The following is a 25900-nucleotide window of genomic DNA, read 5'->3' as shown; positions in this document are numbered from 1 at the left end:
TGCACCATAGACTGTATATATGAATATATATATATATATATATATATATATATACTCGCAGATATATATATATATGTAATATATATAATTTATATATATATATGTATATATGTATATAAGACCCCGGGCCTCCGCATCAGTATCAAGCTGTAGAGAGGAGTAGCTGCAGATCTCCCACTCTGATGCTTTTTTTAGGTACCAAGAACGTCCAAGATTTGAGAGCGCATGCGTGGAAGTTGACGCCCACTTTTTTCAAACACGTACGTCGACCAAAATGCCCGAGTAGACGAGCTTTGTAGTGTCAAGATGCTCAGTGCGGTTATTTTATTACAAATACTCACACACACGCAGATATAAAATCCCCTTTGGCGTAATTATGACTCACTATAACTTCGCCAGTATTTAGCATGTTCTTAAAGCGCCTTAAATAGTGTGGTTCTGCTTCGTAAAAAGTAAACAACACAAGTAACGAAGTGTTATTAGAATAGACTCCCCCCCGGTCCTGCCATATAATGGTACAGTCTGCCGACGTCCTGCGCGGGAGCCGAAAACGTGCATCTGACTGTTGAGGGAAAGGAGCGTTGTGGTTTCCTGGTAAGAATTTGTGCTGCAATAACACTTTACTGAAATATTATATAATATGCACCTTTATAGACGCCTGCACGAACTAGAGGTCGGTGAAGGGGCTTGTTGCACCGAATGGGTGTGTACACGTTTTGCATGCCTGAGTAGATGCTATCGATCAAGTGAATTGCAGCGCAAACGTGTGCATTGACTTCATTTTGTCTTCTTTTTGCAGCTTGGTAATACGTTCAGCATGACTCGAGATTGGAACCCTGGCGATCTGATCTTTGCCAAGATGAAGGGCTATCCACACTGGCCTGCCAGGGTAAGTCTGGATCTTATGCAAATGTATCATGTATAAAAAACTTTTGATTACAATTCAACTTCTCAATACAAACTCACGTGCAAAAAGACCCATCCAATAACTCCATAGACTTAAGAGGCACACAGACAGCAACTAAGCACACACACCTGAGAAACGCTTTCAGTTTGCTTTCCTGCGTGTTTCTTTGTGTCGTTCGTGGCAGTAAGTAACGTTTAAACTGTGTTCCTCATCCCTCTGCCAGATTGATGAAGTCCCAGACGGTGCTGTGAAGCCGTCCAATATCAAGTTCCCCATCTTCTTCTTTGGCACCCATGAAACGTGAGTAACCGACTGCCAACAACCTTTATTTCCTTTTTACTTTGATGGGCTCACAAAGAGAAAGTATTGCAGGAAATGAAGACATTGTTTATATGTAGTGTATACTGTATTGCCATTATAAATGAAATAATATGTAAAATGATGTCCTAAATTTGTGTTGCACACGATACCGGCCCTCGGATACATGTGAACATTTCATCGTTGTTCTAATTCCTCATGGGCTTGGCAGGAAGTGGTGAATGAAGCAGTTTGTTTCATTAGTTCAAGTGTAATTATTTTGTATTATTTGAGAGTTTTTAGATCATATGCACTCGCATATACAGTGAGTTCATAGCATTAGAATTATTTAGAATAGTAAATGGCTGCTTATATGGATACAGTTTTCCCTATTGAGTTGTCATTGTGCTCTGTTGAAGGTGTTTCTCTAAATGCATAAATATCTGCTGAGTGGCTGAATAGAGTTCCCTTTCTGTTGTGTCTGTGTGCTGCTGCTCCATCTCACAGTAAACACACACACACTACACCTTTAATGGTTACAACATCTTGGATCATCTTCTTTCAAACAGAGCATTTCTTGGCCCAAAAGATATCTTTCCGTACCAGCTCAACAAAGAGAAGTATGCCAAGCCCAACAAGAGGAAAGGCTTCAATGAAGGATTGTGGGAGGTTGAGAACAACCCAAAAGTTGAGCTCACTGCACCCAAGGTACGTGTCTCCTCCAAACACATGTTTCTGTACCGGTTATTTATCCTCCAGATGTTGCCGTTAGCTTGGATTGACTGAACCTCAGATCCTGATATACCGGTACCCGAGTTTGACAGTTTTATTGTGAGCCCGCTTGTCTTTACTTTTATCACTCATATTGTAGCCCAGGGCCACCAAAATGTTTGATATCTTTATTACTTTTAGCTACCTGAGAGAAGTTGGGCTGAACAAAAAAAAAAAAACTGGTTTGGCACTTCCAGTTATTGTGTTTTTGTGAATTTGTTTCATTTAACCAGTTTGTTTTTGTTTTGAAGCCGCTCCCCTTTGAATCTTTCACTGGAAAGGATTCGGAGAGCAGCCCAGAGGGAGAAGATCAATCGGATGACAAGGGGATGAAACCCAAAGTAAGCTGCTCTTCTAATCTGCCATTCAGCAGTCAATATATTCACACAGTGGCTTCACTGCATTGACGTGCTACTGCTTTGTTGCTGTGCTGTCAGCTTCGTTCTTCTTTTGCTGTTTTACCTCTTTCTCAAATGTGTGTGTGCTTCATACTGAATTACATGTCACTGCAGTGTTGAAGTGTTGTTTTGTGTTAATACGTTTTTAAAAAAAGGCTTGTGCGCTAAGAGTAGTGTGTGGAAGAGAAGGATACTCGCTAACTTTTCTCCCTTTTAAGACTTGTTTACACCACCACACTGCATCCTATGCTGTGTCTTGGGTGCATTCAGGTTCCAGGAAGTGAGGCTGAGCAGGAGAATGAGAATGATGATGAGGAGGAGGAGGAAGGGTCTCTGATCTCTGAGCAGGGTCCTCAGAACCAGGATGTACGTACTTTGCATGCTGGGAAAGCGGCGCAGGTCGCCTCCCCCTCTCCCTGTGGGAAAGCATGCGAGACTTGGTGTTTTTTTTTTTTTTTCAATTGGCGGTTTGTTTCTGTTTGACTTCTTGTCGGCGGCCACAAACTTGAATGGGTGCTTGATGTTTTGATTAGAGTGCCTGGTCTGGGTTTTCTGTGTTGATGTCACTGAGGTGATTATTTCTGCTCTCAATCGCCTCCAAAACACAACAGCGGGTTTAAGTAAAAAATCAAATGGATTTATTGTCCAAGAAGCATAAAACAGATACAAACCGAATCACACCATTAATAACAAAACAAACATATGAAATGAAAGTGAGGCGCCGTCCGGGCCACACGACAGACCGTTGTCTGCCCCGTGCTCAGGAGGAGGTCTGAATCTCTCCTGCCATTGGAAGAGCCTTTGTCCCTCCAAAGTTACATTTCTCAGCTCATCGATCAGCTCATTGATTGGCTGAAGTCCAACAAGCCCCTCCTGGGCCGATGCCCCATTGTTACTCTTAACACCTCAAGCCAGCCACTTACTTTCACACAACCCCCGCTCCAGCACATTCCTCAAACCTGATCACACAGACACTCAAACACACTACTTGGTTCAAACTCTAACAAGTCAATCCACTGTATCACATAATATCCATAATTAGGAGCTTTTAAAACTTAAATCCCTCACACTTCTAAACGTTATTTACGAATAACATCAGCTTTGTCCTGATCAAATTGATTTAGGTTCAGGACATGAACTGTTTGTGTGACGATGACAACAAGTATTTGGGGGCGTGGGGTTTCTTCTTCTCTGTTTTATCTCACCGAGACCACCCTGAAAACTTGTGTTGTTGCTTTCCATTTCCAGCCTTTGCCTGTCCACACACTCACAAAGCTATTGTTTGCAATTGGTTGATGTTGTTATATTTTTGCATGGCTTTCTGTGTGCTTTGGAGAAAGGCGAGTTGTGACTCTGTATGTATTTTGCTCAGGATGAGACGGACTCTTTTTCTTTTCTTTACATTTCCCCCTTTTTGTCTCTGCAATATTTAAATATTTCTTAAGTCATAAGCAGTGTCCCAATTCCTAATAATATACACAAAGTATACCCAAAACTCAAGTATGAATTCTAAAAAGTGTGCTTTTTAGCATGAATTCAGAAACTGCTCCACAAAGACTTCAGAAACATTAAAAGTATTATCGTTACATTTTTGTCAGTATTGAGAGTTAAGTATACATATTTTTTTTCTGTACAATAACTTCATACCCTGTATACTATAAATATTATTATATAGTATGTACCATGTTTAGAATTTGGTCACAGCCATTGTTAATGAAGCACTGGCACATTTAATAACTGTAATATCCCAGTTATTACACTAGATGGTGCTGTTGAACCAGCCATTTAAATGCAGCTTGTTAAGGCAGAAGGTAAGAACGCAGATCAAATCGTCCAACAAGGACTGAATGTATGCAAAGCCGACCACTTGACATGTAAAACTGGCTTTCATTTTAGCAGATGTTGTACCGAAGAGAACGATAAAGACAGAAGTCAAGATCATAGAGTGTGATGACTTTAACAAAAGGTGTCTCATTTTAGGGCTCGGCACAGAAAGAATCTACCGATGTTCCTAAACCCAAGAGAGGGAGAAAGAAAAAGGTTGGTAGTGTGTATTAATGTGTTTACTTTCAGTGAGTATACAAGCTGTGAAAATGCATTTCATAAGATGGTATGTTGTAATCTCTCTTTTCTATTTTCTTTTTTCTCAGAGTGATGCTGAGCAGGAGACTGAAAAACACGATGCTCCTGTTAGTCCTGTTAGTCCCTCAGGTAGGCCGTATTTGCACTGTATCTGATTTTGTTTCTACTGTAAGTAGAATTGTTATAATTCAGCTCTGCATGTGCATAACCTGCATTTAGAATGTGTGTGTTTTTTTGTGACCAGGTGCAGAAGTTCCGAAACGAAGAGGCAGGAAACCCAAAAGTGAGAAGTTACTTTTGCTCCAGCAGCAGCAGCAGCAGCAGCAGGACCAGCAAGGCTCAGGAAGTGAAATGTAACTCCATAAAAATGAACATAAAACGTACACACAGTGGAAAATGTTCACATACGTGTGTTTCTTGTACACCACCTTTGCTCGGGTGACGGGCCTTGAATTATCTGATCCTAGAAGGAAGAATGAATGCTTGTATGCTTTAGTTTTGATCACAAGTTTGTCAAATTGGCACTATAGAGGGAGCTGACCCTTAGCCTCTTATCAGACCTTTTCTCTCACATGTAGGGACACTGCCGAGTCAGAGAGAAAGAGAAAGCGGGCAGCAGAGGACAAGTCCAAGAGTGGAGACGAGGAGAAGAGAAAGAAGGAGGACAGCAAAGGAAAGGAAGCAGAGGTGAAGGAGCCTGAAGCCAAGAAGAAGGACGACAGCTCCTCAGGCTCTGACGATGAAGAGGCAGGCGTCAAGTCCAGCACGATTCCGCCTTTTCAGAAATGTGTGTGAACAGTCGGTGTGATGCTTTCATGCGCATGATTTTGATTTCTTTTCATCTCAGAAAAACAAAGGCAGAAAGAAACACCAAAACTCCGAAATGGACAAAGATGCGCGGCGACGGAAAGCCGATGAATTAAGAGAGTACGTATTCATACGAAGCCCAATGTAGAAAAAACATGAATAACAAAGTACAATCATCAGCTTATCATGTTGACTCTGTTTAAGCTGTAAACTTAGCATTAGCAGAGACATGGATATATTGCTGACATGGTTTGGTTATTCTGTCTTGCAGGCCAAACAAAGATGATGGGAAGAAAAATGAGGAGAGGACAGGAGTCAAGAAAAAGGGTGAGTGCTGTACAAACATCAAAATGCAACCCTGAAATCTCCCTATTTCAATTTAATTACAAAACAGATATTCAGATTCCGGTCATCTGTGCAGCTGAGAACAGGGGGAAAGTCTGAGCTTTATTCACAACACAAAGCTGTAGCCCAAAAACCCAAATTTAAAAAGCTGTTGCGTTTCCCGAAAACATGTTTTTGAAACGTTTAGTGACGCGAAACCATTTCCATCATGTTTTCTTTTCCACAGGAATGTCAACTGAGTTGAAGCTCCAGAGACTCCACAGTGAAATCAAGATCTCACTGAAAATAGACAACCCTGTAAGTCTGATCATAAACGCATCACGTCAACGTTCTCCTCTGACAACTTTGAAAATCAATGTTCTCTTCATATTCCCCTTCATGCACTAAACTAACAAAACCGTCTTTGCATTTTGCTTCGGATTGTTTCATCTAAATGTATACTTCTAAATGGCTTCACGTCTTTTTCTTTATTTTGTCTTGCTTCACTCTTGTCCACGGCCCTCCTGCTCCCGCCTCACCAGGACGTGAGGAAGTGCTTGGACGCATTAGACGACATCGCTGCGCTTCAAGTGACAACCCAGCACCTGCAGAAGCACAGTGAACTCATCGCCACCCTCAAGAAGGTACGCCGTCCGCAATCCAGCTAAAGTACGACTGTTTTCAAGTTGAACCAATCACAACCCACGCTCGTTGTTTGAATCCCTCTTCTAGATCCGCAGATTCAAGGCCAGCCAGGACATCATGGACAAGGCCACCATGTTGTACAACAAGTTCAAGAGCATGTTTCTGGTTGGAGAAGGCGACTGTGTGCTCAGCCAGGTGCTCAACAAGTCTTTAGCTGAACAACGGCAGCACGAGGAGGCCAAGAAAGGAGCGCTGAAGAGAGTGGAGCAAGCCAAGGAAAACAACTCGGGTACTTCTTTTTTTTTTTACTATCGTACGGCAAGTACTTTTGGTGTACAAATACCATTTGTTCAGTAAGTTTAAGAACAAATTAGAAATTTCAGACGTAATCGTTTTCTCCGTGAAGAAATGACTGTAGGCACATACGATACACTGAAGACCTCTTATCACCTAAAATAATGACACACTGACAATTGTCAGATGTTGTGGATTTAGTTTTTATGCCAATGCAACAAGCTATTATTAATTCTGCTTAAACTTGGTTATTTAAGGGAGCATTTCTATTTTCCTGGAGCTGCTTGTTTCTACACATGGGTGAGTGGTTCAACAAAAGAGGGCGAATGAGTAAAGACTTTGATCACCAGAAGTATTTGTGAATCCTTGAGACGCCGGCTCCCTCTGTATGCGTTGTTCACCGCTGCTGCAGTATAACTTGTTAAAATGCATTTTCATCAGGACACACTTTGTTTCTACGGTGTTACTGAATCTTTCTAAACCGGCTTTAGTATTTTTCTGGTCCGAGTTTTTTCTCTCAGTCCATACAGCTATTTACCCAGCTGCTCATGATTTCATTGGACACATTTAGGTCGGTGTAAATGTCAATCCCGAGCTCTGTTAAAGAAATGTACTTCACCCAGAAAATGGCCATTTGTATATTCTTGAAGGCAACCTGGCATGCCTCCATGGTGAACAGAGGATCAGAAATTGGAGAAAAGTCTTGAATAATTGCAGTAAACGGAGACCGCCTTGAACCCCAGAACTATATCAAAACTAAATAAATAAATAAACAAATATGAAAACCCAACCGGACAACAGACATTGAAGCTTTTAGTTTCCTCTATCCCTCCCAGGAGGCCATCATAGGATCACTGTGGTTAACATTCTCAGTAGAAACACATCCATGCTCTATTGACTCACTTTATCTGTGTACGTGCTACACTTCCACTTAAAATAATCTCTGTGAAAGCTCTCTTATTACAGCAAGGCATGCCAAATGTCTGGAAAATCATGTTTATCTCATTAAGGGCCGGAGCTCAGCGTGTGCCATCACATGCTCCTGTGAGTTCTCCTCTCTGCGGTGTTTTAGGTCTGCGGCGATGTTCTGTCTGACTGAGCCTGTGTGTGTGTGTCTCTCTCTCTCTCTCTCTCTCTCTCTCTCTCTCTGTGTGTGTGCACCACAAAAGACAAGATGACAAATGGTGATATCAGCCCCGACGAGAAGAGGCAGGACGCGGAGCGAGAGAGGCCTCTTGAGGACATCTCGGTGGGGGAAAATCACAGGTAGTTCACCCAACACATGCACACGGTGCAAATCTATTTTGTTCTAACTCTGTTTTTATGCCTCTGCGCCGCCGACCGCATTATGTTTTACGGGTAGTTCGTCCCATTCTGGTGAACGCGACATCTCAGGAATGCCTGGAGGAAAAGCTCCATTACATCAGGCACAAACTACTCACTGATGAACTGATTGCAAGTTGGAGGTCAACGTGTTTTTCATTCATTCATCTGCTGATCGTGACAATTTTATAACTAATGTCTAAAAGGATAAAATGATGGATGTAAACTACAACTTGACTGGTTGGTGGAAGCATACAACTGCGAAGCTATAATTCCAGTTTTAATATATGAAGAAAATAACAGTTACAGTGTAAAAGCAAGAACATACAGGCACAGAGAAGAAACAATATCTTTAAGTATAATGCTGGCTTCACGCTATGTTTTTCTTATTGTTTGCAAATCCCATATTCGTCGGTCACTCAGTACTTGCTGCCACAAGCCCAACATAAATCTTTTTTTCAAGATTTTAAGTTCCATTTTTTCAAAGGGTCAGTCATTTTTCCTAAAACCGCTGGGTATTGTAGTTTTCAGCAAATGTTAATCAACCTGCAGTCAACCGTACTCTTGTTGCGGCCTCCGTCTGTACGCCCACCTCCCGGTGTTCAACCTCTGGGGTGCTTGCAGCGTTGTCGCCGATCTTCGGGAGTTGGTGATCGATATAACACACGTCGCAAGCGTGGCCCAATGATGATGAACCGGCCATTGGTGAGATGGGTTGTGGACACCCGGGTGCCGTCAGGATATTCCCACATTTTAGCATATACTGGGCAGTACGTACCATTGTTGTAGAGTAGGATCTCTGGTACCACTTTCGCAGCGGTATTCCACAATACCTTTGCCTTTCCTTCCACTTTCATACAGTCGACTCCTTTTAGTGCAGGTATATAAGGGACGCTTTCCTTGCAGAAGATACCGCTGGCTGCTCCTACTGGGAAATGCCCAATGTAGCACCGGGTACACCACAGAGCTGGGGCTACCTCCCATAGGTGCAATGTCTGCCCCGTGAGGATTCCACAGCAGATGCATCGGGCATCCTCCTGCAATGATGGTGAACACAAAGATTTCATTAATTATTACTTTTATAGCCGGGGGTAGTCTTATTCTCATTCTTAAGGCCCCCCCCCCCCTCCGAATCGGAGCGCCTTGCGGCCAGGGAATTTAGCCATGGAGAAGTCAACACCATAGGCGGGGGTGGTGTTTGTCCTCGGTCCGCTCCTTCTTGGAAAAAAGGGGCTAATACATCATGAGCCATGCTGCTATAGCGATCGATGATTCAGAACCCGCCCAGTACATTGCGACAGTTGTTCCCCAAAGAGCAATGGCGCCGGTCTTGTGGAGCCAACGCCCTCTTCTTCTTTTTTGCATAGCCATGGTCATAACCACGAGATATGCTAGCGCTGCCACTGCCTTTGTTGCCTCTCGGGGGGGTCTGGACACTCTGCCACAGCCACCCCGGACTGGTGGAGGAGGGGAGCTAGGTACCCCCCTTCTTTTTTGCACATTTGTTCTACTTTCTCTCCCACCGACGCCCTACTTTCTTCTTGATGTAGGTCGGTTAGGTGTTGTAGGATGGCAGCGTCCCAGGTGGTCCATCCTCTTCCGTACAGGATGACCTGATGTTGGACGTTGCCTCTGTTGTCTTTATTCGGTGTCTGTTCTCCCGGGGCCACCCTGGGCTCCTACCAGTCGCGTCAGTTATGGCAGCTTCCCTCTTTTGGATCCGTGCTCTTGGTAAATTGCCAGGTTTGGTTTTAACGGCTAGGATTACATCTTCAATGCCGTAAGGGATTGTTCAGTGGAGAGGACATTAGGATAACCATTCAGAACTCAGTTGTTAGACATACAATAGATTCAACTTTTTACTGTCACGACGAACATTTACTACTTAAGCAAAATGAATGCACTTGAGAAATTTACTTTAAATGCAGATAAGATATTTATTGCAGGTTATATTTATTTAACGCTACAGCTCACATAAAATAAGAAAAACTACACATGATTCCATACCTTCAATTCTCTGATTATACTCATTTGTTTTGATGCCGAGTCCGCTCGGTTGGTGCTGGATTTCAAAGGTGCGATGAATTTTTTTTGTTGTTGTCAGGGGCGAGGGTCTGGCCAGACCCTCCTCGCTCCTTCCTGCGCGGCAAACAAAGTCCGTTCAGCGATCCTCGAGGCTCAGTACAAAGTCTCTAGGGCGGCTGTGGTTCTTTCGTTGTCCAGTTGTTAAAGTTGAGCAGGGGGGGGATAGGTGATTCTCCGTCTTTCAATCTTTGCTCACGAAGGGCCGTCTTCTTTCTTGAGCAGAGACGAAGTCCACCGATGCGTCTGTCGAGCGAAGTCCAGGGTCTTCTACGGTGGAGCACTAGGGTGGCTCTTACGACGTTATCCCACTGGCCGTTTGCGAGTCACTTCTTTTATAATACCTTTGGGTTATCTTGACCCATTCGTCATCATTACTCAACCGTTGTTATTTCCCTTGAGGCTTACTTCCTCTTTCTTCCCACTTTACTTCCTCTTTCAAAACACACACAGACTCCAGATACACCGATTTTATCATCAGGTTGACATTTGGTATGTAATACATGCTTGCTATCATATGATTATTAGATTTCATCCTTTAACTCTTAATTTTACAGGCCTACCATATATTCCCCATTTAAGGCAGCTCTCCTGGTACCTCAACTTTTTGACAGGACTATTTTAAGGTGTGGATTAATCCACATTTGGTGCTCTTGTGAGTATCGGTAGTTAAGTGTCAGGACACAATGTTTGTGGCCATGTGGGATTGACTCAAAGTGAACTACAGCAACCATGTTCATTGAACTGAAAGTGTGGCTCATGAATGTTTTTTTCAGCTTAGAAGAAGCTGCTACTGCCTTAACCCATTTCTTCATTTTCTGACTGTAGTGGCCCAAAAGCTCAGGAAGAGTCCGCTTGAGTGTCCTACGTGCCCGGAGGAGAGAGAAGACATTTGCTGCTTTGTTCAAACCGGGCTGACCAACGGTCCAGCTCCTTTTGATGACTGATCGTGATCACTGGTTTCCACTCCCCAGATAGACTGACTGCGTTTTTTACTTTGTGTAATATTTACCTTTTTAAGACACAATCTGTCACACCTGTTGAATTTGAGTAATGACTGTGTAGAGTTAGAAATAGCAGATATGCAGCACCTTGACCTTGATTAGAGGCATGATTAGTACCAACTGGTCCTGTTTCTCACTGGTGGAGTAGATGGCTTTTCATGTCCTCAATCATTGCATTTAAATAGTTTGACATTAAGAGAATCTGCAGTTCGATCTTAACTTCACTTAGTGTATTGAAGTACAGATGCTTAGTTGTAGTTAGAAGTGCCATTCCCGTGTTCAATAATATTGGCTACATTAACATTTTTAAAGATTTCCAGTTTACCAAAGTTTAAGTGTCTTGTTTTAAATTTCATTTTTAACGTAGATGTAAATAAGAGTATTTTTGCGCCCGTCTGTTTCAGCATCCAATAAAAAGTAGTGCAGAAAATAATACATGTCTTTTTAATCTTATATTCTCAATGATTGCATGAAGATCATGTGGCAATCTTGAACATTGCAGTTGTGGTTGTACAGAACAACTCAAAGATCTTCCTCTATTGATGAAGTTACCAGAAATGGATTTCCTCAATGAGCTTCTTGGGATGATCGGTTCACAAGTCTTCTGTATGTTTGTGCTATTCTCACAGGTTTGAAGTGAGTGGTAACCTGTCATATCAATGTTTTGGTGGCAAGTCGCTATCAAACTATACCGAAACAGTCTTGATGAAGCACACAAGCTGAATATTTGACTGTTAAACTAAATATAACTGAGAATATTTTCTCAAAGATTTGTGCGTTTAAGTAATGAATATTTAAAAATCAACATTAAACACTTTCCAATAAAAGTTAGTTGATTTGAAACAGTCAGTAAAAATGTAAGCATCATTGTACAAAAACATGTTTATTTTGAAACAATATACATTTCTCTGAGCTATAAAACATTGCGGTCTATTACGCAGCATAAGTAAGTGATCTGATCCAAAGAAAATACATTAGTTGAATGCACCACGGTCCACATAGGGATAGGCCATGAAATCGCCCATCTTGTTGCCTTGAGCGTCGTAGTGCAGCATCCGGAAGCACTTGTCACAGAAGAGACACGGGTCACTCGCAGCAAACTGGTCGTTGGTTGTGAGCCACCTGGAAAGAGTCGGGGATGGTAAACTCGTGTTCACAGTTAGAGAATACCAGAGCACTTTTTTTGACCCACCTTCCGATGTAGACGTGGCACACGGCACACTTCTGGGTGGTGACCCTGTGCTTGTGTGTGAGAAGTGGGTACAGCTTCTTGTCCAGGCAGTCGTTGGCATGGGTCAGTCTGCAACGTGTACAAAAAGAGGGAACATTCGTTTAGAGCCTGAGATGTGACACATCTGTGTCCCGTGTGATATCAAGAGGCTTTCATGAAAACAGTAAATCGCTTCAGATAATTACAATTTCTCAGAGCTAGAAAGTCTTGTGAGAGCAGTCAGATCCTGTCTGACAACGAAGGGCTTTATTTCAAAAGGTTAAAGTGATGAAACAGACATTCAGAGAGCGTCGTGTTGCAAGCTATGTGTCGACGTACCAGACCACCATGTATAATTGTTGTGGCGGTGAAGTTTATTTAGGTAGAGGGCATGTTCAGTGGCTTGATCATGCAATTTCCCATACCAGCATGTGCTTCCAACGCAAAACAAGCAGCCAATTCATGTCGTGGCAGCAAGAAAAAAAGGACCTTGGACTGTCAGTGAAGAGCTTCATGAAGACAACAAATACTTGTACAAGTGTCTCATATTGGCAGTAGAAGTCAATTTTGACATCGTTGTGATGAGCAAGCAGCACAAGTTAATCAAGGTGCACAGAAGTATGCGTTAAGTTTGACTAATGAACATGGTATTCATGTCGATATTCCCATGTGAGCGATGAGAGAGCGTGTGTTAAAAGCGGTCACGACGTAGGCTGTAGAACAAGATAACAATCTCCAGCCATGGTAGCGGTTGTAGACTAAACAGATGTCAACCTGCGGGTGATGCTCGAGTAAAAGTTCCTCAAAGTCATTAGGTTTCATCGACTGTGGAACATAAATCTCATATATGAATTAATCTTGTATATGTAGAGATATTTCACTGGGGCCACAGTGCCACTCGGAGAGAAATTATTTTAAAAGGAACAGTATGTAGCATTTAGGAGGACCTATTAATGCAATATAATAATAATAATAATAATAATAATAAGTACGTTTTCTTCAGTGTGTAATCACCTGAAAATAAGAATTGTTATGTTTTCATTCCATGAGAATGGTGTAATGACGTTTATATCTACACAGCGCAGGTCCTCTTCAGAGCCGGCCGCCATGATTCTACAGTAGCCCAGAACGGACAAACCGAACAGTGGCTCTAGAAAGAACCATTCACGTTTTCGTGTCTGCCAACCGTAGTTCTGCTACACGTTTGGCACAAGGGAGAAGTTTCAGTTGAATGTGCAACCTCACTGCTAGATGCCGCCAAATCCTACACACACCATTAAAACTAACTTCATAACCAAAATTGAAGGAAATAAAACATCAAACACTTCCTGTGGTGGAGACGAGGGCACAGAAACTGGAATAGAACTGGAAAATATCAGGCGTCGGTTGGAGGGTTGTGTTTCTTAAGCTGTGTGTCCAGATTTGAAAAGATTCATAAAATCATACTTCCCATGTCTTAGCATTTTTAAGACTTCTGAATGATTGATTTCAGACATTTTAATACCAATTGAGGCCTTTATTTGTAGATGAATGTATTCAATGCCTTTTAAGACTTTTTAAGGATCCGCAGGAATCGTGAAAAATCCAGAAAGCACAGCACTGACCTGACGTCTGTGATGATGACGAGATGTTCGCAGTCTCCCTGATGACAGTAGAGGTACGGGAAGCCCACTTTCACTTTCAGACCCGCAAATCTCATGTCTTCCATCCTGGCTTGGCTGTAGGGTGGGAAGCTGTGGGACTTTGCCCATTCAATGACAGTCCTGTAGCATAAACACCCAGAAGGGACATCACGAGATTATCAAAGACAGGTCTGTTTATTTTAAAGTTACATCAAAACTTCCAGTATCTGGTATCTGTTCATTCAGAGAATATTTGTTTGTTGTTTTATGGTCACACATCACATTATTTCTCCAACAATGCTTTCCTTAGTGAGGATGGAAGTTCAATGTTCTGCCCCAAATATTACTGACCACTCCCTTTGATCTACTTGTGAGCATGATTCATAATTTCAGTAAATGTGGCTGCAACTCCGGTAAGCAAGGGGCCAAGGCTTCAATGAAAACCCTCGAAACCAAGATGTCTGTGTTCAATCAGAAGCTGGTCGCATGAGCTGCAGTGTTAACAACAGTGCCACAGTGTTATTCACAAAGAATATACTTTCGTTGAACTTTTGTCGATTTCACTCATGGCCTGCAGGTAGATATTGTGTTATTGCACACAGGCTATTAACTAAAACGCGGCAGGACCTTTTGATGAGGGTTCACAGGTTCTAGAATCACTAAAGGGAAAAGTTGAACAGAAAGCCACATTCCTCTTGCACGTTAAGGTCGCAACAAAAGAAATTATTAAATAAATCAAATATTATTTATTTTTTCCAACCGATGATGATATTAGGCTCGTTCGAGATGAACTGCACCTCGCCTGGAAAGTGGACGAGAGCAGCAGCAGGAGGGCGTTGAATGTTTACAATAAGGCGGATCTAGCCTGCATTTTATCAGAGGTGGTGACGTTAACTTTTTTGTGGACAACAAGCCACACAATGGTGACATGAATGCCTGATCAGAAGTGTTTTCTGTTCATTTTAGTTTTATAGGGCAGGTAGATTTTTTTTTTTCTCTTTAAATATTCTAACTTTATTCTAATTAAACTGCGACTTGTTTCGAATAATATTACAACTTTTTTTCTCTCAAAATATCACGACTTAACTTGACATCTTGAGAAAACAATGTGCAGGAAGTTTTAAACATGAGCAGAAATCTTGCTGAAACAATATTAAAGTCCAGGGGCTTATATATCAATAATATCATTAACATGAATAGGTGCCACATGCATATTTAAAAAGAGGTTAAAGACACAAAAATAAGACAGAAGAGACAATCACGCGAACATCGGTGTTGGCTCAGCAGAGATGACAATAAATGAGAGTTGATCTACAGGAGAATAAATATTGGAAAGCAACACAGACTGCCCAAGGGCCTTACTGCATTATATTTTGAATTGTCTCCTGGCACCTGAATTTCTTTTTCACATTTCCACCATAAATTGGCAGAAAAACTTACATGCTGATGTCCTGACACTCAGGGTATCGCATGTCGGTATAGAAAACTCCTTCGAAGAAGAAGAAAGCTGACTTGTAAAGATCCTGAAATAGAAAACATGAAAATAGATACGTTTAATGTAAAGGTCTTATACAGAGAGGTTCAGATATTGCTTGTGATTTCAGATGAACTGTACACGTGCTCACTTTGCTGATGAACTCTGGAGCCATGTCCGGCGTGTTGCTGAACTCTCCGCACACTTGCAAGTCGCTGACACAGCAGATGGCATCCCTGAGCTCTGCCAAGCTGTGGGAGCCCGTCATCAGCAGAGTTATGTGGGGTCTGGCAGTGCTAAACTGGGGGGGGGGGAAGGAAAATGTCAGTACCAAGGAGAATAACATCCTGTCATATTTGGAGGAGAGAGCGGTAAAAGCTCACGTTCTCAAAAGTAACCGAGTAGTAGACGTTGATAGTTAGAATGACTTCTCCTTCAGGCACCACGTCAACCACGGCCTCTGGTTTCCTACCGACAGTTAACCGCTCCTGTAAAACACAGAGAGAGTATATTAGTATATGAAGATGACACGTGTCGGTGCGGTACAATATCTCGTTTCCTGCAGTGGACCCACCAGTTCATCCGCGTAGAGGTCGTGTCTGTTCTTGCTGACTTTTAGAGAAGCTCTGTAATCTTGTCTTTTTTTTCTTTGTCTGTTAAAAACAAAATCACAGAGCACTCCATTATTTTTATTGCTTTACCTGCTCGTTGGTTTATCCGAGACACAATATAAATAGTGACGGTTGAGGGAGAATCATACTCGAGTGTTCTCAGCGTTGAGTTCGGGGGAACAACTTCTGTGTCCGGCGGCTGATCCTCAACATGGCAGCGAAGTGAATCGGGACTTGAAAGGAAAAACATGAAAGAGCATCGTGTAATGAAATACTGCCAAAGGAAGCCTTTAATTAAGGCATTAGTCATAACAATTAAATAATAGTATATCACTATATAACCACACAATAAGCAAGCACAGTGACAGTCGACACACACAAACGGTAACTGTCTCATTGAATCTGTCTTCTCTATAAAGCTATGGAAGGTCTACCAGCTATATTATTTTGAGTAGACGTACTAAATGGCTAAAAGAGAAACAGCACTGTTCTCACACCTAACACCCCTGTAGACACACCTGTATTTTGTATGTTTGTGTTCGTATTTCAACTCATTATTTAAGTCCCCTGTGTGGCAGGTGTTGCTAATTGGCGTTTCGCGACAAGCCATAAAAAAAGTGCAGCTGGTTACCATTCTAATGCTACCGTGATGTCCACATAAAATAAACACATTACTCTGAAATGGGACATTGTGCATAACGTTACATGTTGAAACATTGTGCTTTCGTTGTTGATACTTTTAGTATACGTTGATGTTAACACGGTGGTATTTGTACTTGTAGAGAGACAGGAAAAGGGAAGAGCCGCTGGTAGAAACATTTTCATCAGACACAACACGTGTTCTCTCTTTGTAAACTGTTGCTAAATGTGAGCTAACGAGGCTCGCCGTGGAGTTTACGTTGGTGTGACTACCTGCAGATGGATTTGAGGTCGCTCAGGGTCTCCGCACTGATCCCAATATCTGCAGCGAAGTCGGCGTCAAACGTGTCCTCGTCTTCCTGCTGATAGGAGTAGTTACTCGGCTTCAGTCTGTTCAGCCACTCGTTTCTGAAAGAACCTATGTGAAATATTTTGGTGTTAACGTCAGTGTATTCGTATTCTGGGATGTTTGTGTTCGGGTCTGTCGATGGATTAGGCGCCGCCATTTTTCCCCAGAATGACTAGATTATGAGCGTTGGGGATTATGGGTAATGTAGTTTTTACGAGAAGCAGTATCAGGGCAGTGTGGAGGCTTCAAAAATAAAAACGGCGATTTAAAAAAAGAAAAGAAAAGAGAATTGCAATACATTTCCTTTGGCCCTTCTTGTGCTAATTTCACAAAATGCAGTTCTACACTCACTCAGAAAAATCACTGCAAAATGACTTCACATTTGTCCAGCAGAACATGTTTTTTAAATAAATGATTTATCTCTCGACCCAGCAGTCTAAATAATATATTTTTTCATTCTTTCATTTAGATCCCCTGAAATGGATTTAGAGGCCGCACTGACGGAATGCTCCTATGCCCTCAACCTTTTCCTGAACAACAGGTTTTCTGATGCTTTGGCTGTCTTAAAACCCCGGTTAGTCACTGACTCTTAAACTAGTCTCCAGCTGACTCTGCATCTTTGTGGACAGCTGTTTCACACTGCTGGTTGTACGATAACATTTAGTTATGGGGGCATTTGATTACTTTTAACAATATTCTAATTTCACACTTAGAATATGCAGGGTTCTTTTTATGAATAATCATTGCATTTGTCCCCTTCAGGAAGAGTCAGCGCATGTACCACGCAATGGGCTACAGCAGCATTTTGGTGATGCAGGCAGGCATGACCTTTGACCCAAAGGACATGAATGCTGCCATGGCGTCACTGGGTGAATCCCTGCAGACGTGCCAAAGGTACGGCTGAACACTTTCATAAAAGTTTAGGATTTAAGTTAAACGGTGTGTACAAAATGTGGTGCATTTCTGAGTCAAAGAAACAGTCATATAGGGAAGAATTCATTCATCACCTTGTCTTCAAAGCGTTGAGACACCGTCCTGATTAATTTGTCACCATACTGTGTATTCCTTAACTTAGATTTCGGAAGAAAACTAGAATAGTGGAGACTTTAACCAGCCTGTGGAATAGGCAACCAGCTGACAACCTGACAGAAGGTGAGTGATAAGCTTACAGACTCATTGGATCTGTGATTAGGAGGTGAAATGAGCCATGTTTAAGTACTCTTTTAGTGTTTTTATTAGAAATAAAGAAATTGTATACAGAAGGTGATTGCATCAGTCGTGGGTGGGTGGGGAAATTCAAAACGTGGAGGATGTGTAGTTTAGAGACAGTGAGAATCTAAACATTTAAGAAGGATAACAATCCCTCTCTGACTGCAGGAGAAGACAAGTTAGTGCAGAAAGAGAGGGAGGACAGTTTAGTGCAGTTGATGAACAAAATGACAAGGTGTATTGTATTTTTAACATTTTTGCAGGTCTGGAAAGTTGTTTTCACCCATCATGTGACGTTTGATTCTTGTTAACAGAGGAGATGCATGCAGAGCTGTGCTATGCTGAAGTTCTGCTGCAGAAAGCAGCTCTCACCTTCCTGGATGAGACTATAATCGGCTTCATCAAAGGAGGGATGAGAATCCGTTCCGGGTCAGGTCAGTAACAAAAAATATGTTATGATCCTACCAATTTTGATTCAACAAGTGTTTTCCTATTAATTGTAATAGTTCTGTTGTTCCACAAGGTGGAGCCATGCGGAGTCAAATTATGGGTAAACATCATCTTCCAGCATTACAGTATTTCTCTATGAAATTCGGACATCTACAAAGACAACTTTGTAATTTCAAAATTACATTTTAGCAAAATTCCAAACCTACAATAAAAAAAAGAGAATGTATGAGGATGTGAAACCATATTTTAAAAAATAGGTTTTTAACACTTCTGCCATTGACATTAAAATGTTTGAATCCTCCCTCATTAAGTTACATTCTTTGACCAGTTATTAAGACAATGTGGCATGTATAACGTTACATCTGGACTCGGCTGTCAGTGCGGGGCACCACGTGGTGTGTGAGACGATCAGCTGACTCGGTCGGAGGAGGAAGAGGGATGAAGATGGAAGGGAACAGAGACGAAGCTGAAAAATGTATAAACATAGCGACGAAAGCCCTCACAGCCGGAGATAGAGAGAAAGCGTCCAAGTATCTGCACAAAGCAGAGAAGCTGTATCCGACGGACAGAGCCAAAGGTAGGGCTGCTGGTGACTGACCGGTCAAAGGCTAACCTAGCGAAGGAACAACTACACTGACAACCACCAAGTGTTAGCTAGCATAGCTGACGTTTGTTAACGTCTGAAGCTCACAACAACTCACTATTTTTTTACTATTGTTCAACGTGTGTTTGCATGATTAGTTAACGTTAGTCACGAATAAACTGTTTATTTAAGACGGGACATAAAGCAACACATATCCGAGTTAGCGTTATCTAACGAAGTTGTGGGCCTAGCATTGTGTTAGCTAAACTAGCCACCGCTTCGCTACATCGGACCTCTCAGTTAATGTGGATTATATGTGGTGACGGTACGTCGATAGGTGTTAGCCTGTAACGTTAGCAGCCATCAGTGGAGCAATGGTAGCGAGTCGTGTAACATCGATCCACGATCAAGCCGTCGTTGGCTTAGTGGTTGAACGTTAACGCTAGCTGTCATTCATTGCAACATCTTGAAGACTAGCTGACCTGTAGAGCATTTGTGTTTGCTGTCATTTCACATTCACTTCAAGTGAATAACTTACGTTAACCTGGCGGTATTATTGCTGTGTGCGTAAAGGCCGTGGGTTCGTTTGGATGTCTATGAACAAGCAAGTGGAGACTGGAGAGGGAGGATTTAGTCACGACTGCAGGCTGGCCAGCCCGACTGCCAATCCTTTAATTAAATGATTGAGTCTAGGCTCATCCGGGACACACACACCTGTCTGTAAGAGGAAACAGGTGTTAGGCTAAGTCAGGATGGGGCTGACAAAAGTATACGGTAGCTCTAAAACCCGTATCCCAGTCATGTTCATATTTGCCCTGCTCTCTTTGAGTTATCTGACATCAGTAGGCTGGTTATCAACTGGCTCCGTGAACCCAGCATGTGAAGGTGTTCACATTAAAGAGGGACGGTTGTAACAGGCTGTCAATATCATAACGTATCACAATATGGCACCAGGAGGAGTGTATTCGGTCAAATGAATATTGATCGGTGTGGGCAAATAAGGTTGTTGCTGCTACAAAACTATACGAGTCAGCATGACCAAAGCATGCCGAGTAATATGCAAAGAAATGCAGTGAATATGTCTTTGTCAACGTGTGAAGTAGTCTACAGCGCTGTGGGAAGCGGATCATGGTTGTGTGCTTGTTCTGTTACAGGTGACTGCATAATGTTGATTAATGGCCAATAAGGAACATCAGAACATGTTAAAAGCATTTGAGAGAGAGAGACATGATTGAGCTGCTCTAATGTTGCTCTACTGTCTTTGAGAATGCGTTTTTTTGTATCACCGACCATATTATATTCATGGTTGGCAAACTTGACCCGTAGGTGCCTTTCACTCAGGATGTGGTTTGCGCTGCGCTCAGCGCTCGCGCTCATGCTTTGTTCAATGCAGCAAAAAAAGCCGCTGTGGAGCTGCGCAAGCCATTGGAAATAATGGCTTTTAGATTGCAGTGGTGCCGTCGCCGCTTTCTGTGTGAAAGGCCCGACGACTGAAAGGACACCGCAAATTGTGTGAATATAAAGGCTGAAAGATGAGAACAGTGGAATCAAGGTCCTTGTGAAACACTGTGAATAAAATACAGCATTCTTTATGAATTGGAAGTCTCATCACTGCCTGCCATTACGGCACAGTGGGCATATTTTGTATGAATACAATCGTCATCTTAATCAGGTTATAAATGAGCTGCTGACACTGTAATGCCAGGTTTAATCCATAGCATGTTGCAACACATGCTGATAATGCACAATCCTGTCTCTGTAACACATAATATAGTGCGAATTAAATGAGAAACCATCTTCATGCCCTTTTGTTCACTGCACCCCAATAGGTGGCTGGAACTGGTCCACAATGTTGACTTTAACATGACTTCCTCTTGGTTTTTGATGTACTTGCAAGTTATGTATTCTCCATCCATGTACTTGAAAAGCTTCTTCATTCGGTGACTGAAGCCAGTGCCTCCTTGTACTGTCCCAAATTTGGTTTTTCCTTACTGAAGAAATGCCTTTTCATTCACTGACCAATCTTTAAAGTAAGACCTTTTGAAAGGTCTGATTGGGCAACTGACATTGTGCCTGAGTGCTGTATTTGTAACTACCGTACTTGAACATTTTCCAACTGTAAGTAACTGTTGTACTTTGTCTGTAAAGCTATGCAGTATATATGTGATATAATTTACAGTGTTGTATCAAAGTTGTCTTGAATCTTGACACCAAATCGGAAATGCTTTGACTCATAACATACCGCCGGTAATAATTTGTCATTTAATAATCTTAAGCCTCCTCTGGTCTTCTTTAGCTTTGTTGGACGCATTAACAAAGAATGGGAGCTCAGCGGGTAACGGTGCATATCGTAGGAGACCAGCAGAAGGCTCCGGTGCACCGCCAGGCGGGGAAGGCCAAGAGTCTGGAGGAGGCGACTCTTCTAAAGGCTTCAACAAAGAGCAGGTGGAAGGTGTGCAAAGGTGAGAACTGAAGGATTCACTGGCGCTTCTCTTTCATGCTGTGTTTCTGTGCACACTAAGTGGTACTGCAATCCGTCCCACATGTGGCCCAGTGACAGCAGCACTGTTTCCATCATACTTGATTAGCCCTTTCATCTGTGGCTGCAGGAGGACACTAGTCTCTCACTGCAGTGTTGTGCACACACGGCTAATTGTCATGGGAACCTCGTCGGCTCGGTGTCTCGCACATGAGGGAAAGTGAGAGACGTTTAGCGGTGTGTGCCGACTCCAGGTAACCGCTAACGGTCTATCGTTTTAGACCACGAGGACTACAGGAGAGCCTATGGCCTCAATCGTATCCTAGAAAGTTGCAAATGGCAACTTGAGTGCATTTAGAGGGTGAACCTGCTGCTTGTCATGATGTAATCCTGCCAGTGTATTGCACTTGAACATGTGTAAGCATTCTATTCCCTCGTGTTTTTTAGTCAAAATCCTTTGGGGAAGCTTCAGTGGGTTAAAAATTGCATCATGTCTTCTAAGAAAAATGACACCAGTTTACTTTAAAAATGTCTCCCATGTGACCTCATTCGTGATCCTACTCCAGTCATAACTTAATATTATCGACTTGTATCGTGATTATGTGAGCATATCATTAACATTCTGTTTTACAGCAGATTGTAATCATAAACTAACAAAATTACTGATTCTATTTTTTTTTATTTTTACACATGTTTTCTGATGTATAACAATGGAATAATTGAACATCAGTTTAATTATTTAATTGTCTTTTAAGCTTGAGTACAAAGAACATTTTGCTCGTCTGTCAGAACAGATCCACTGAATTGTTGCTCCACTTTGTGTCCCTCTCCTCCAGAATCAAGCGGTGTAAGGACTACTATGAAGTGCTGGGTGTCAGTAAAGAAGTCAACGAGGATGAGCTGAAGAAAGCCTACAGGAAACTAGCACTCAAGTTCCATCCAGACAAAAACCACGCACCTGGAGCAACCGAGGCCTTTAAAAGTACATCATTATTATTTACTGATCGATTTTTAAATGTAGCTCGCATGTGATATAAAAATACTGCATTTAATGCAAACGTTGAATATCTAAGCATTGTATTTTCAACGCGATGAATTAGACATTTTGAGTATCGCCATGATTTAGTGATTCCCTCCACATGGCTCTCAAAATGGTGAAGGTTGAGCCGGTGGCTAGCAGATAACGGTGATAACGGCCCTAACAGCGCAAACAACGATGAGTCTTAACCCGGGGGGGGGGGGGGGGGGGGGGGCAACATGACCTGAAATTTACATCATGGGTTTTTTCTTTTGTTTTTTTTGCAGTGACGGTATTATGTCACAGTCAAAACATGATTCAAACTTTTTTTTTTCTCTATTGGTGATGTAAGAGAACATATTTAACAATCTTGATGTGTTTATTGGCTCACAATAAGAATGAAAATGAAGTATAGACCCGCATGTGTTTTGGAAGGAGAAGCCTGTCCCATTAGTTAGTAGCTTAGTGAGTGAACTGTACCTTTTGAAACTTAGAAAAACACAGTTTGAAATAATGTACGTCCATAATTTCTTCCCCTCCTTGATACATCATTTGGGTCCTCCTCCAGAGATCGGTAATTCATACGCAGTGCTGAGCAACCCAGACAAAAGACGGCAGTATGACCTGACGGGAGGAGAGGAGCCGAGCAGCCCGGGTCACTCGCATGGAGGAGGAGCAGGCTTTGACTTCCACAGGGGCTTCGAGGCCGACATCACTCCTGAGGACCTCTTCAACATGTTCTTTGGAGGTGGCTTCCCTTCCTGTAAGTGAGCTGACGCAATGTATTCCTTTCATTAATGTAGAACAGCATGAACAGTCATAATATTTTTTTGTCTACAGCAGCGGCACACACCTTCACCAACAGCAGAACAAGCTATAGCCAACAGACGGACAACCGGCAAGAGAGAACAGAAGAGAGGAACGATGTATGTACATGGGTTCAGATTTTGTCCCTTTGCACCAATAGAAACTGCATGCTGTCCCAGTACATTAGTGTGTGTTGAAACTGAAGGACTCATTGAACTGTGTTTGCCTCCAGGGTGGTTTCTCAATGTTCATCCAGCTGATGCCCATCGTGGTCCTGATTTTAGTGTCGATACTGAGCCAGATGATGGTTTCCCCTCCACCCTACAGCCTCTACTCTAGACCGTATGTACACACACACACACACACACTTTCTTTTTTTCATCACTGAGGCAAACTTGCTTGTTGCTTACAATTATAGGTCGCTAATAACAACCTTAGGTCGCATTCACTTCCCATCAGTAGAACAGATTACAACATGTAATGTCATAACATTTAACAACTAGAATGCAGCCACCTTTATGCCTTTTTTTTTTAACATGTGCAATGAAAAGTTGACACAAGCGGCTCATCCTGGTGTCGCAGTAAACCTGGTCCTATAAAACACCTTCAGGGTGCAACATATGTGGGGAACAAAATGCATTTGAGTATTTTTCACAACAACTTGCATCTCCTCCAGGTCCACGGGTCAGACGGTAAAACGGCAGACAGAAAACCTGCACGTCGACTACTACGTCGCTCGAGATTTCAGGTCGGAGTTTAAGGGCTCGGCGCTGCACCAGATTGAGAAAAGCGTGGAGGACGATTATGTATCTAATGTCAGAAATAACTGTTGGAAGGAGAGACAGACAAGTGAGTAACCAATGCACCCTCAGAACGAGCTGACTGAATTCAATAGTAGTTTCTGCTTTGCACAATGTTTTTTTTCTTCTCACGTTGGTTTTTTCTGCGTGTCTCATCCAGAAACAGACCTGCTGTACGCTGCTAAGGTCTACAGGGACGACAGAATGCGCAAGAAGGCAGAACTTATGACCATGGACAACTGCAGGGAGCTGGACAGACTAAACAACCTATTCAGAGGAGGTTGAGATGAATGCTTTTAGATCGTGTACATGTAAATTAATAGATGTGTATGTTCATGTTTTTTTAAGAAGGAGTCTTTACACTAGAAGCAAAAACTTACTGAAATGATTTAGCTCTATTGTTGAAGTTTTGAAATGTCCCTCTTCTTATAACTCCCCCCCCCCCACACAAACACACACACACACACACCACCTTCCTCACTCCAGCCTGACCCCAGGAACCGCCTTGTTACCAATCTACACACACTGTAGAAAGCCCCAGAACTGTTTTTTCTTTTCTTTTTTTACTCTGCTTTTCTCGTAATTTCCTGGAAACAAGATGGACAAGGACACTTGATTGTAAAGGCATGTGCTTTGAGTAGTGAGAACCCAAAAAATTCACGGTTTTAAGATCAACAAACTGCTTTTGGCGTCATCTGCTTGACATAAATATAATCTGAGAGACTTTTTAGGTTTGTTTGGAGGTGCTTGTCCTCCAGCCAAATTCATTTTCATGAAGAAAAGAAAATAACGCAGTGCTACTTCTAGCTTCCCACTCACCCCCGGGTGTGGATGGAGGTCAATGGATCCCGAGGAGATTTCCTGTGATTTTGCTACAAGAGAACATTTTATGTCATCCTCTTCAAAATGTGAAGCTGGTTTGGACTAAACTTGGAAGGACATTGAAACTGTTATTCATAAATGGTTGTACATTTTTCATTTTTGAATGTTTGAAATGTATGCAGTTATTTAAGAAACTATGGAAGAAAGTGATTTTCTTCAATGCTCGCCCAATCATTTAAATAAAGTAAAATTATTACCATTGACTGGATGTATATGTGTCTGATTCAAATGCCAAAGGGTCAATTCCCCAAAAGTTAAAAAAACACTTCTCACTTACAGTTTTATTTGCCAAAGTTTAGCCACTTGTGACCTTTCTGCTGCTACAGTGGAGGTGAATGGAAAATGTGAAACAGAATATTTATTTTGTACAGTCTTGAGTAACGAGACATCGGTGAAACGTCACACAGTGCTGGAATGTAACACAAGCACATTTACAGAAGTGTCATTTTATATATAGAGAATATACTGGAGACCTCCACATGTGTGTCCCTTGTAATACACTTCTATAGTCTTGTGAAAGACCCAACACAAGAGAAATGTATTAAGACATGTACTAATCCCAAAACATTCACTCATAAAACAATGGAATTTACATTGACAAGAGAAATCAAGAGATATGGGCTAGTTTGAAAATGCATTTCAGAGCATACACACATAATCACATAACAAGAGAAGTGTTTCACTCTTGAATGTGCAGAACTTAATAGAAAATGTATGTGGACCCACATATCTAGTCTACACTGGCGACTTTAATGGAGCATTTGCTCCTTGAGTCAGCTTACATTTCAATTTCAGCAGTAGGCCCATCAATATAATTGTATTGATATAAATGT

General features: G+C 42.0%; 3 protein-coding genes and 1 long non-coding RNA gene across 6 annotated transcripts; 2 read left to right on the top strand and 2 right to left on the bottom strand.

Annotated features, from left to right (window-relative positions):
* The first annotated feature begins 551 nt into the window (after nt 1-551).
* On the top strand, nt 552-11352 carry psip1a (PC4 and SFRS1 interacting protein 1a). Of its 3 annotated transcripts, none has more exons than XM_079279165.1 (17): nt 552-594; nt 800-889; nt 1131-1207; nt 1774-1912; nt 2227-2316; nt 2644-2739; nt 4354-4413; nt 4524-4584; nt 4700-4808; nt 5034-5202; nt 5303-5382; nt 5534-5589; nt 5834-5904; nt 6129-6230; nt 6319-6520; nt 7695-7791; nt 10759-11352. In XM_079279165.1, exons 2-17 carry the CDS (start codon nt 818-820, stop codon nt 10787-10789), a joined length of 1512 nt encoding a protein of 503 aa, XP_079135291.1. In that variant the 5' UTR covers nt 552-594; nt 800-817; the 3' UTR covers nt 10790-11352. The 3 variants fall into 3 exon arrangements, with proteins under 3 accessions (XP_079135291.1, XP_079135290.1, XP_079135292.1); XM_079279164.1 differs by lacking the exon at nt 552-594 and adding an exon at nt 596-703; XM_079279166.1 differs by lacking the exons at nt 552-594; nt 2644-2739 and adding an exon at nt 596-703.
* Nucleotides 8116-10322, bottom strand: LOC306784179. Its single transcript, XR_013772349.1, has 2 exons — nt 9856-10322; nt 8116-8885 (listed from the first exon to the last, which is right to left on the bottom strand). It is a non-coding gene; the product is annotated as an uncharacterized lncRNA (long non-coding RNA).
* Nucleotides 11353-11822: 470 nt separating the features above from the next.
* snapc3 (small nuclear RNA activating complex, polypeptide 3) lies at nt 11823-16996 on the bottom strand (the record flags this gene model as incomplete). The annotated part of the gene is made up of 9 exons (XM_079278019.1): nt 11823-12056; nt 12127-12234; nt 13749-13907; nt 15207-15289; nt 15392-15541; nt 15624-15728; nt 15815-15893; nt 16001-16084; nt 16764-16996. The coding sequence occupies 9 exons, from the start codon at nt 16994-16996 to the stop codon at nt 11909-11911; spliced, it is 1149 nt and encodes a 382-aa protein (XP_079134145.1). The 3' UTR covers nt 11823-11908.
* A 1918-nt stretch (nt 16997-18914) lies between these two features.
* Nucleotides 18915-25260, top strand: dnajb14 (DnaJ heat shock protein family (Hsp40) member B14). Its single transcript, XM_079279404.1, has 8 exons — nt 18915-19075; nt 21378-21543; nt 22397-22542; nt 23147-23341; nt 23419-23504; nt 23618-23727; nt 24062-24234; nt 24346-25260. Exons 1-8 carry the CDS (start codon nt 18937-18939, stop codon nt 24468-24470), a joined length of 1140 nt encoding a protein of 379 aa, XP_079135530.1. The 5' UTR covers nt 18915-18936; the 3' UTR covers nt 24471-25260.
* The last annotated feature ends 640 nt before the right edge of the window (nt 25261-25900 follow it).

This window comes from Melanostigma gelatinosum (genome assembly GCF_949748355.1).
Source record: "Melanostigma gelatinosum genome assembly, chromosome: 11".
In the NCBI taxonomy this organism is placed as follows: Eukaryota; Metazoa; Chordata; class Actinopteri; order Perciformes; family Zoarcidae; genus Melanostigma; species Melanostigma gelatinosum.
Note: the sequence above shows the minus strand (reverse complement) of the source record. Positions and strands in the feature narration are given on the sequence as shown.

What these genes read in the sequence shown, in the direction of transcription:
- psip1a (XM_079279164.1), top strand. Translation starts at nt 641, where the DNA reads ATGCACCTTTATAGACGCCTGCACGAACTAGAGGTCGGTGAAGGGGCT. An exon ending in ACAAGGGGATGAAACCCAAA is followed by an intron (nt 2,317 to 2,643) that starts GTAAGCTGCTCT and finishes GGGTGCATTCAG; the next exon opens with GTTCCAGGAAGTGAGGCTGA. An exon ending in TCGGTGGGGGAAAATCACAG is followed by an intron (nt 7,792 to 10,758) that starts GTAGTTCACCCA and finishes TTCTGACTGTAG; the next exon opens with TGGCCCAAAAGCTCAGGAAG.
- dnajb14 (XM_079279404.1), top strand. Translation starts at nt 18,937, where the DNA reads ATGAAGATGGAAGGGAACAGAGACGAAGCTGAAAAATGTATAAACATA. An exon ending in TCCGACGGACAGAGCCAAAG is followed by an intron (nt 19,076 to 21,377) that starts GTAGGGCTGCTG and finishes GGTCTTCTTTAG; the next exon opens with CTTTGTTGGACGCATTAACA. An exon ending in GAACAGAAGAGAGGAACGAT is followed by an intron (nt 23,505 to 23,617) that starts GTATGTACATGG and finishes GTTTGCCTCCAG; the next exon opens with GGTGGTTTCTCAATGTTCAT.